Below are 12,525 nucleotides of genomic sequence, written 5' to 3' on the forward strand. Positions count from 1 at the left end.
TACTGTGAGCAATATGCAAAGAAGGCTGGTACAGCTCAGCAATGAGGATCATGAAAACTGCAGCAAACTGACTCACATCTCTGGTGCGAGTGTCATACAACGTCGAAGGACTCCCACCAGTGTTTTCATGCTTTGGTGCATGTTTTTGTTCTGCCTCTACTCTCCTTATGAATGGGAAACTTAAGATTCCCACAACAATGCTATTCTGTGATATCAGAAATTACTTTAGTACTCTGTCATGTAATGAAGGTTAATCGGTTGCATACAAATATTAAGTATTTTGTAATAATGCGAATGATAAAACACTGACTGGAGATAATTTAGAATACAATAATGCATAGAGTAATGCAGACATTGGTACTAGTGCAGGACATGGCTCCTTTATCGTTTCCCTCCACTTTTGTTCGTCAGGGTCAAATTCTCCTCCAGGTCTGGCATACCAGAGAGACATATATATGCTACATACTGCAAAAATTGTAGAAAGTGACAAAAACCGGAAGGACGAAAAGGTTATATTCCAGAAAAAACTGGGGATTATAATAAATGCATGTAAGGTGTTGATAGGGCAGACTAGATGCCACATTACTATCCCTGTTGTAGGAAAACTGTGACATGGCTTGATAGGGCATACTAGGTGCCACATTACTATCCCTGTTGTAGGAAAACTGTGACATGGCTTGATAGGGCATACTAGGTGCCACATTACTATCCCTGTTGCAGGAAAACTGTGACATGGCTTGATAGGGCATACTAGGTGCCACATTACTATCCCTGTTGCAGGAAAACTGTGACATGGCTTGGTTCGGCTCTTCGAAGGGAGAAGTCAGGAAGACTGGCATCAAACTGCATCAGATATTTTGTCTCGAACAGGACAGTGTTTCTCGGGCCGTTCGGTGTGACAATGATTACACGCATTCTTATGACGCTGCAACATACTGTATCAGATGAATGTCCAATACAGTTTGCTGCTGGTCTAACTCTGGTCCTTGTGCATCCTATATATGCGTTGATTGTCCAAATCCAATAGGTGGCCTGAGTGACATTCGTGAATCCAATGCTGACAGCCAGATCCCACTCCCATGCATGGGCCCAGAGTCTAAGTCCTTCCTATTTTTGGATAAGAAACCCATACTAATCCCAAGACCTCACTGCAGCCTATTTTTTTTAAGTAGGTTATTTTACGATGCTTTATCAACATCTTTAGGCAGTCTATTTTAATTACTGCAGATGACATATGGAAAACAGAAGTGGGTCTACCCCGAGAAAACAGTCTGCAAGGTCTGCTGTGTCCAAAACAAATCCACAAACCCCAACACGATCTGGCCAGGAATCGAACCCAGGCTGCCTGAATGGAAGCCAGCACATGAGCACCGAGCCAAAGATGCGGCATCTGTGATATGGAGAAAAATGTTCATCTTTTATACAAATAGGAGCTTTCAGCAGAAAACAATAAATTTAATCAGAAATATATTTGTAAAGGACATGTCGTCAAAGATTACAGCCATGACTGCTCGCACAGCAAGCATTACACAATCACTGGAAAGGATTTCGATAATCAGCTATAGAGTGGTCTAAACTTATACATGTGTCTCAGTGCTAAGAAGGAAGTGTAGAGTTTGGACTCATGAAGGAAAGCAGTTGTGGCATGGCCTTGTGCATTTATCACACAAATAAAAGTAACTGTAAGTGTATGACAGCATATTTAATCATACTCTATTCATATTCAAGCAGGTTTTTAAATTGTAAGCTAAAAGTAATATTACTTGTTTATGCAACAACAAAAAATCTGAATGGGCGTAGGTATTTTGCTTCCATTTTATTGAAAATACCTGCCACGATGCTGGTGGGACTTGAGTACTTACCCAAATGCCACGAGAAGGCTCAACTAGAGTAACAGCTCCATTATCAGATGACCTAAAGTGTGCAAGCACACGCACGCACGCACGCACACAATATACTAAATGCACTTTGCATTAATTTCCATTTTGTGACTATTTCAGGTACACTCACTTCACGAAGTTTTGGGTTCACGTCTCTTGCTTCTCTGTGATCATCCACCAGTTCCACCTCTACCATATCCACGCTATTGTAACTGGGCTTCAGAATTCCCTGAAACTGAAGAAGAGTCCAATGGAAGTAAACTAGACAGTTTCGGCTGTGGCTGCTGCAAATCTGATTCATTACTTCAACTTACCACTGGACGCAAGTCTGGATGGATCAGGATGTACCCATTGTTTGTGATTATGAAAGCATATCCATTCACACCCAACTGAAAATAAAACAAAAGCCATTTATAGTGTATTTAATAAATAGGCCTATCTCCTATTTCCAAGCCCACCAACTTGATTTTTTTTTGTAATCAAAATTATAAATCACAATACTACATATGAAGCCTCCAATTCCAAAACTGTCTACATCCATTCTTAACAATTTTCAGGAAACGCCAAAAACTGATAACTTTTTTCCTAATTGTTTGCAGTGTTCGTCATATTTGAAGCTTATTTATCGAAGGAAAGACGGAATTTAGGCACAACATTCATTAGAAAATTGCTAGAGACATTTAGGTAGATGACGAAACCGCCATTATCTCAATTAAAAAAAAATGGATGTAGACAGTTTTGGAATTGGACGTTTCATATATATTCTACTCTATTCATTTCAAAATTTCAACTCATTTATCTCTTGATGATCCCAAATGTGGCAACATACATATATCATGTATGACTAACAGATTGCAATCTTGTAATCACGATTATTTATTTTAGTGAAAACACGTCAATTATACTGATTAAATACCTTACTAAAGCGTGTAACATTATTGCGGAAAGTAATTAATTACTATTGGATTAGTACACAAAAAATAAAGTAATGTCATTTGTTCCTGCACTTATACAGCACATTAATTCTGATGGCAATACACACTATTTGTATAACAAAGAGTAACCTGAACGTGGCGTGCACAGCTACTCACGTTCCAGGCTGTTCTTGGGCATGGATTTCCATCTGTTGACAATGTATACTATTTCTATAATAGAGTAACCTGAACATGGCATGCACAGCTACTCGCGTTCCGGGCTATGATTGTGCATGGATTCCCATCTGATGACAATGTATACTATTTCTATAACAAAGTAATACAGAGTAACCTACTCGCGCGAGCATGGGTTCTGATTTAGCTTGGACTGATTGCCAGGTTGAATTCTTTGAGAAGTTTTCAAATGTCACAAAAATTCGCAGGACATGCGATATTAGGCGAATGTGAGGTAATTCCATGGGGAATTTTCGGACTTGTCTCGGCAAATACAGAGGGGTGCATGGAAAGTAGCCCAGTCCACAGTACAGCACAGCTTAAATGTAGAAAAGAATACAGGAGGTAAATGATGTTCAAAGTGGCTCCCTGCAGCATCAATGCAAAGCTGTGTCCGTCTATTTAGGTACACTGTCCACCATTTCCTGTATTGCGTGTAGATTTACTTTGTATACTGTGCTCTTCATGAGTTCCCAAAGATAACAGTTGCAAGTAGAAAAGTCAAGAGAACGTGACAGCCAGAAAGTTTTGCGAACTGCTGGATTCTTAGATAAAACTTGATAGTCTCGCTGCAGAAACACATGATAAATGTAACATGTCACCTTATCCTGCTGGAAGAAGTCGTCTTTCTTCTTCAGTGATTTGAACACAGAAGTGATCATGTAAACTGTCGCAAAACATCAGTCCAATGATGCATGTTCCTCACACAGCACACCAAAGATAGATTTTTAGTCATGGAATGACTGTTCATGGTTTTCCATAGCTCAATATTACGAATTTATGTGACAGGAGATTAAATCATGCCTCATCACTCACTATGTACAGGAATGGATCTAACAGACTCACGCCAATGCCACGTGCAGTATTGTATGCATTGCAACTTATCACTTTCTCTTAATTGATGCATAACTATGACACAATATGGCTTCAACTGCAGTATCTTCAGCACACATTGGCTTACATGTGCCTTCAGCACCAATTTACATGCTGATTTTTTCAGACTTTGCGTAATCCTATGGTGAATTACCTCACTATCTTTCGGTGTGCAAATTTCAGGAGCACTTTGTTTTAGGGCGTCATCAATGGCGAAGCTCTTATGAGTCTTTTGAGGCTTAACCTACCCAAAAAATTTGAGTCATTACACCCAGTAACAGTAAGTTTGTAAGTTTGCACTAACAATGTATCTTAACACTTGGTTTCACTCCACTCCTTCCATATATTAAGTTCACTGTTGGCAGTCATTCCAGCATGGAGAGTTGAGTGCGAGGCTTGTGACAGAAGCCTCTAAAGGTATAGCCGCGACCTTGACTCGCAAGCTTGAGGGGGGACTGGGGAGGGGGTATCGATTTGCTACATCTCAGTTGAAACACAGCTAGCCTCACATTCACAATAATACGTTGCACTATATTGGTGTTCGAACATTAAATCCACACTTTTGAAATGGGCAGGGCACGTAGCGTGTATGGGTGAATCCAGAAATGGGTATAGAATGTTAATTGGGAGGCCAGAGAGAAAAGATCTTTGGGGAGGCTGAGCTATAGATGGGAGGATAATATTAAAATGGATTTGAGAGAAGTGAGATATGATGCTAGGGACTGGATTAATCTTGCTCAGGATAGGGACTGATGGTTGGCTTATGTGAGGGCGGCAATGAACCTCCGGGTTCTGTAAAAGCCATTTGTAAGTATATTGGTGTTCTGTTAATGTGCTATGTTGTTGAGTGTTAGTTTAATCAAAAGTGTTTGTGTGTGTGTGTGTGTGTGTTACATATTAATTTTGTGTAAAATGGCTCATACTGAGAGAACAATGAGGTCATTATTTGTAGAATTAAAAGAGAAACCATTCTCATGTTGGACATATGAAAGAAAATGTGCTTACAAAGATAGAAAATCGACACCACATTTACATATTAAAATAGCAGATGGAGGAAGACAAAATAGAAATTTTCAGTTTTCACAGTATAAGAAATAACCCTGGCTAACAGGGTGCTCCGAAACAAATAAGTTATATTTTTATACCTGTATTATGTTTGGGGATGAAAATGAGTGGTCATCATCTTCTTGTGGGATCTATGTCACAAACAATTTTGATAGAAAAGCCAAGAAACATCTGCTCTATAAACAGATACAAGATAAGCAAATTTTTTCAACCTACCCAGTATTTACAGCTTAGCTTCGTCACTGGACGTTGTATGTATACAGTGCACCATTTCTTAACCAACTCTGTATGGGCTATCTTTGCAGGTTTGCCTCTACCTGGAAACTAATCCTAAAAATTCCACGGATTTCCTTAATCAAACCCATCTTACGCAAGATTCTACAATTGCCACTCTTTCTTCTATTGAGCACCTTATCATGCACAACCAAGATATATATATATATATATATTAATTAATGTGGTGAGGAGCAAGAAATGTAGTCGTTGACCAGTTTTCACTGGAGTAAGGGATTCGAATGGCATTTCGATCAAAATGGCATGTGCAAACAGGATGCGGGCTACTTTGTACATCTCTCTAGTATCAATTCTACCGATGCCAAATAACCTCTCAGTTAATTACTTTACAGTGCCATTCCACTGTCAATATTAATGTATTAAGTTCTTGAATCTCTGTATTTATGGGGGAAAAAACATCAAAATTTACTTAGAATTTTTAAAATCACAGCACTTCTAAGGACAGCATGCTTCACAAAAGTGTAAGTTCAGGATACTGCATATCATGTGAAGCACATTCAAACCAAATCCCAGTGCACTGAGGCACTGCTGGCTAGAGCAGGCTGCTCATCACCACTGTTCAACTTCTGCTCTTCAGCTGCAGAGACAATTGCAAGTCGTCCATACATAGGGGGTGAGGTCCATCAGTTCTCAGTACGAGTTTGCTGCAGCATATAGGCGCAGCTTGCGAAGCAACAGAACTCTTTCAATCAGTGGGCCTTGCAGTTTCTTTTTAGCATCGTCCTGTATGACTCCTACCAACAAAATTCCCTACTCCAGAATGCTACTAAGAAACAGTAGCTGCTTTACCCATTTGATTAATTATCCCCCACCCAACTGTGGTCTGGCTGAGAGAATTTCATTTATTCCTGCCAGTTATATTTGACAGCAACAAGATCTGCTATTCCATTACAGCATAAATAACATAAACAAGCCTTTGCAATTTACTCTCTAATCTATCTCGTTGCAAGGTTCTAAAATTGTCAGTCATGATAATTTTAATACTACTAACCGAAATTCTTCAAATTAAATATTTAAAGATTAAAAAAAAAAAAAGTATGCAAATGTCTAAGGAATAAATCAAGTTTAAACCTAAGATTATGTATGGTAACAGTAAGTTCATTATTGTCTAATGCTCCTTTTTCGAGATTGAAATCAACACTTCACATTTTGAGCGTCTTGCTTAAAAAAACCTACTTCCTGTTTTCTAGGTCTCGACTTCAAGATGGGATGTCTTCTCGTGAAGGACACATTAGTTCAAATTGACTCTTCTCTCTGAACCGTTGAATTAAGTGCGAATCAATGCCTTGTTAAGTGTTAAATCTGTTCTTGCGGTTGTTAAAATTATTACCTACATTGTATTTTAGTTCTTGTATGTTGTATTTCAGTTTTTATATGCTGTATTAGTAATTATGTCTAGTATCATGTATGTGATCAATTAGACGCAATAAATAAATCAACAGTCTTTTAAACCATTTAGATTTTTGAAATCAGCACTCTTTTAAACTACTTAGGTTTTACAAATCAATACTCTTTTCAACCATTTACATTTTGATGAAATAAGTAAAATAGTTTCTTTTAAGGTACATCTAAAATTTTTCAAATCAAATCATATAAATGAAGTCCTGCAATGTTTGTATTCTTTTCTCACCTTGTGTGGCATCATGAGCTTCTGGATGTCTTGTATGGGAACATCGGTGCCTGCCACACCCAACAGATGTGCAATTCTTGTCTGTGTCACAAACAAGGAAAAGTTTGAAGTAAGTCACTTGTAATGTCAGCCCAATTATTTCCCAAATAATTCACAAAACTTAGATGAAAAATATCTCACTACACAAACATACCAAGAAGGCACACACTTGCAGCAAGCACTTAAACACCACCTTCGTCCGTAATGCATGAAAACTAAAATAAAGGTTAATTAAAGATTATGTTTATAATCACTAACATCACATATACATGGATAGTGCAGTGACAACTACATTCATTTTCAAAAGACATGAGTCGACACATCTGCATTTCAATCTGATGTGTATAAAATATTATACTTAATTGGTCATGTAATTCAAGATGTGTAAGCAACACTTCATGGAAAGTATGGTTGTGTCAATAATATATATGGCTGGCATAGCACGGGATCTGCTCCCAGGCGACAGATTGAACATCAGCCAGTAAAATGCTGCCTACAATGGCGGAAGCAGAAATGGATTATGAAACCTACCTTACAGTAGATGTTGAAAGTGTCGTCCTTCAGATTCTTATCGCGAGAATATGTCGTCACTCATTCGTCTAAGACCAACTGAAATTCTTCTTATTCCATGCTCAATATTAGTCTGGAGTTCCTCTAATGTGTGCGGATTCGTGCAAAACACATAACCTATAATTCTGCGTAAAACTTCCCATTATGACCAGAAAATTGATGTGTGGAGTACAGTAATGCAGGGAGAATAATAGGTCCAATATTTTATCGTGAGACAATAAATGCGGATCAGTATCAAACACTAATCTTAGCGGGTTTTTTAGCAGTTGACAGAAGACAAAAATTTGTATGGCTGTTTTCAACCGGATTCTGCAACAGCACATACAGCTCAAGAATCATTAATAAAATAAGTGAAGTGTTCATTGAGAGAGCAACAATTAGTGTTGGGTTGTGATCGTCACGCTCTCCCTGTTTAACCAGCAGTGATTGTTATTATGGGGTAGTTTGAAAGATCTGCACACATTAGAGGAAGTCTAGGCATGAAATAAGAGTTTTAGTCGATGAGCTTAGATGAGTGACAACATATTCTCGCGAAGTCAAACTTGTACATGAGCAGGACGACACTTTCAACATTTACTGTGAGGCAGGTTTCACAATCCATTTCTGCTTCTGCTGTTGTAGGCAGCATTTTACCGGCTGAAGCTCGAGCTGTCACCTGGGAGCCAGATCCCGTGCTACAGCAATGTTATGTTAGAAATATCTGACTTGGGACACTTGAAAATTATACAACCAGCTATATACCTACCTCCAAAAGAAACTACGCTAACATTTCTTTCGTCTTTAAAATTTCATCCCCAGGACCAATATTTACTTAACAAATTCAAATTTTCTTGACAAAAAAGTCTTTTGCATAAATATGTGAAGTCAATTTTTCTACAATTTAGCAATTCACTAAAGGCAATCAAGTTTAATTGATAAGTTATTAGTAAGATAACAAATATGAATGCTTTATGCGTTATTTTACTGACATTATTAGTGATAAATTACAACATTATGAAATGAAAGCTCTCTCTTACCACAACATGAATTATTATTATTATTATTATTATTATTATTATTATTATTATTATTTTAATGTTCAGGCACTTGATTACAGAATTATCATTAGAACTTGATTTTATGTCTATTCCAAAAAATTTCCTTCACTGTAGCATGTCAGATGTGAAAGCTTCAGCTGAGAACGCATTTGTGCAAGTACAGTAATCAGTTTTCTTTGTGAACCAACCAGCTTCGGTTTGATGTGCTGGGCACTAAAAAAAAAAATTGGTTACATATATTCCTCTTTCATTGACAGTAACTGTATACAACCACTGGATAACAACGCATATTTTAAAATTGGAATATATTGGAAGTCAAAGTGACAAAAGTTATAGGTTCCTAAAATAATAATACATTCTGAATTATTCTGATTTGAACTTTATTTAGAGAGTAATTCCTTGCAGTTTTATTTTTGCTTTATCACTGTCTTCCATACCAAACTTGGAAAAGTCTCATGATGGAGATGCACGCTGAAAGGGTATATGGCAACAACTTCCAGCATAGTTGTCCAATACATCCAATGGTGCTACAAGCTTTATTCTGAAAAGTCGGTGTAATACTCTCTATGGACAGTAATTTTATCTTACAGCATAGTTGTCCAATACATCCGATGGTGCTACAAGCATTATTCTGAAAAGTCGGTGTAATACTCTCTATGGACAGTAATTTTATCTTCCAGCATAGATGTCCAATACATCTGATGGTGCTACAAGCATTATTCTGAAAAGTCGGTGTAATACTCTCTATGGACAGTAATTTTATCTTCCAGCATAGTTGTCCAATACATCCGATGGTGCTACAAGAATTATTCTGAAAAGTCGGTGTAATACTCTCTATGGACAGTAATTTTATCTTCCAGCATAGATGTCCAATACATCTGATGGTGCTACAAGCATTATTCTGAAAAGTCGGTGTAATACTCTCTATGGACAGTAATTTTATCTTACAGCATAGATGTCCAATACATCCGATGGTGCTACAAGCATTATTCTGAAAAGTCGGTGTAATACTCTCTATGGTCAGTAATTTTATCTTCCAGCATAGATGTCCAATACATCCGATGGTGCTACAAGCATTATTCTGAAAAGTCGGTGTAATACTCTCTATGGACAGTAATTTTATCTTCCAGCATAGATGTCCAATACATCCAATGGTGCTACAAGCATTATTCTGAAAAGTCGGTGTAATACTCTCTATGGACAGTAATTTTATCTTACAGCATAGTTGTCCATTACATCCGATGGTGCTACAAGCATTATTCTGAAAAGTCGGTGTAATACTCTCTATGGACAGTAATTTTATCTTCCAGCATAGATGTCCAATACATCCGATGGTGCTACAAGCATTATTCTGAAAAGTCGGTGTAATACTCTCTATGTACAGTAATTTTATCTTACAGCATAGTTGTCCAATACATCCGATGGTGCTACAAGCATTATTCTGAAAAGTCGGTGTAATACTCTCTATGGACAGTAATTTTATCTTACAGCATAGTTGTCCAATACATCCGATGGTGCTACAAGCATTATTCTGAAAAGTCGGTGTAATACTCTCTATGGACAGTAATTTTATCTTACAGCACAGTTGTCCAATACATCCGATGGTGCTACAAGGATTATTCTGAAAAGTCGGTGTAATACTCTCTATGGACAGTAATTTTATCTTCCAGCATAGATGTCCAATACATCCGATGGTGCTACAAGCATTATTCTGAAAAGTCGGTGTAATACTCTCTATGGACAGTAATTTTATCTTACAGCACAGTTGTCCAATACATCCGATGGTGCTACAAGCATTATTCTGAAAAGTCGGTGTAATACTCTCTATGGACAGTAATTTTATCTTCCAGCATAGATGTCCAATACATCCGATGGTGCTACAAGCATTATTCTGAAAAGTCGGTGTAATACTCTCTATTCGCAGTATGTTTATCTTCCAGCACAGATGTCCAATAGAGCCTTCTTCTTTTTATCATAACTACTGCATAGCCCTATCCTAAACCTCGTTCCTTTGTTCTCACCTATAAGCTCCCTCTTCCAAGTTTTATGATAGTTCTGGTGAATTTTCACACTTACTTACAGAAAATGCTAATGCCATATCCTGAATAGTTATCTCCTACCTGCCTATTATCATACATTGGCGTTGGAACTTCAATTGATTTTTCCAGACATCTTCCATGTAAAATATTCATTTTGCCATTTCCAAATTTATCAATCCATTTGCATAAATTGGAGGCCAGATAGTTCAGTTGATAGAGCAACTGGCTACTGACTGAAAGGTCCCAGATGGTGACAGAATTTCGTTGTTGCCAAACTTCCAGATCGGCCCTGAGGTTCACTCAGCCTTCTATCAAATGGAGTTCCGGGTCTTTCCCAGGGGTAAAGGGTGGTCTGAGCATGGTGCCAACCACACCACTTCATTCTAGTGCCGAGGTCAAGGAAGCATACCCTTTGGGGGGGGGGGGGGGAAGTATCTTCATGGCACGTGAAGGGGGTACCTTTACCTTTACTTCTATAAATTGGCATGGTTCATACAATTGATGACATATGGTCTGCCCTTCAACAGATTCTTGCTACAGGAAAATCTCACTGGTAGTTGTTCAATCAGTGGACAAATTAATTGTAATGGCTGATAATTTTGAATATTATTTATCGTGGTAGCCTATGTACTGTACAATAATGTATGTGCACGAAATATGGTACACAGTCGAACACATCATTTTATATTACAATCACTTGTCTCTTTAGTTACTAAATAGACAACGTATACTATAATGAAAAAAAAAAAAAAAAAAAAAAAAAAAAAACTGTCTTTTTTTTTTTTAATTTTGTAAATCACAATTTCAGAGTATTACATTAAAACAGATACTTTCTAGTTCATTGTAAGACCATTACCATGTAAGGTATTTGTTTTCCATACCAACGTACAGTATGTTTCAGTTTAACTAAGAAATTCCTTTTAATCATCTTCCCTCCACTACATTAAACCTGATCAGCATCTGGTGCAATGTTTAGTATTCTAAATTCTGCAGTTTAAACTCATGCTCCATTGATTTCACAATCCTGTCACACAACCATGTATGCAGTACTACATAGTATTAGACTATGTTTTGTACACGACATGATATTACAATAAAATATGTTCTACTGTTGACTCCAGACAATTAATATACCACTGCACTGTCCAAAAAAATTAATAAAGTACGTATTCATATTATGGTATTTCAAATAATGGGCATTTTGGAAAACATATAAAAATTACAAAATTACTGTGAGAAAGTAAAGTGAAGCAACAGGATTACACAAATCAGATCCTTCCTTAACAAATGCAGCAATGAGTAGTTTCAGTTCTTTCGTAACTGTCAAGTTCAAGGTAGGTCACTTGATAGGACAGCCAAGATATTTCCTGTATAACTAGTCCTTGTCTGTCGGTCTAGCTCTTATTGCAATTACAGTTCCGTGCATGTTAACATACTTGTAAATTAAAATAAACTTTCATTTGTCTTAATATGTTAATAGGTGAATCTGAACACGGAAATCACATTACTATGCAGAAAGTACGAAATAGTGGTACAGTTTAATTTTGAAATACATAAATTACGTTAAGACAGAGTTCCCTACATACATGATAATTATATATAATACAATGGAATGATAATGATGATGTCATGGATTATTTGTCCTTCACACTCTGAAAATAAACAAATTATAGAAACACTGTGTAGTCACTCTCTTCTCTCTGCATTATCTGAATTGAGCACAGAATTTCTTTAAATTTTCTGCTAAAAGTGTAACAAATAAGAAAAGCAACTAATAAATGTGTAAGGTTCGGCATATCATACGTACTCCTTGTCCCTGTCCATATCTGTTTACTCTCCAGTCTCTGTACAAACAGTGACCAAGTCATTGCGATATAGAATACCGCATGCAATCATGTGACATCTCACATTTCTACAAACATTGCAGTTTCAATTTTATTTCAAATTAAA

The 12,525-nt window shown here is 37.1% G+C and overlaps 1 protein-coding gene across 10 annotated transcripts in view; it reads right to left on the bottom strand.

Moving 5' to 3' along the window:
• stj (voltage-dependent calcium channel subunit straightjacket) overlaps positions 1-12,525 on the bottom strand; it is a 170,434-nt gene that overhangs the window by 84,410 nt on the left and 73,499 nt on the right. For all 10 annotated transcript variants that reach the window (XR_011331078.1, XR_011331079.1, XR_011331077.1 and 7 more), the window contains 3 exons: positions 6,891-6,971; positions 2,195-2,269; positions 2,011-2,115 (listed from right to left, as the gene is read on the bottom strand). Coding sequence is in view for 4 of the 10 variants with exons in the window: in XM_069819578.1 (XP_069675679.1) it covers positions 2,011-2,115; positions 2,195-2,269; positions 6,891-6,971 (261 nt within the window). In the remaining 6 variants the exon portion in view is untranslated. The remainder of the gene's footprint in view (positions 1-2,010; positions 2,116-2,194; positions 2,270-6,890; positions 6,972-12,525) is intronic.

Source organism: Periplaneta americana, chromosome 2 (assembly GCF_040183065.1).
Source record: "Periplaneta americana isolate PAMFEO1 chromosome 2, P.americana_PAMFEO1_priV1, whole genome shotgun sequence".
In the NCBI taxonomy this organism is placed as follows: Eukaryota; Metazoa; Arthropoda; class Insecta; order Blattodea; family Blattidae; genus Periplaneta; species Periplaneta americana.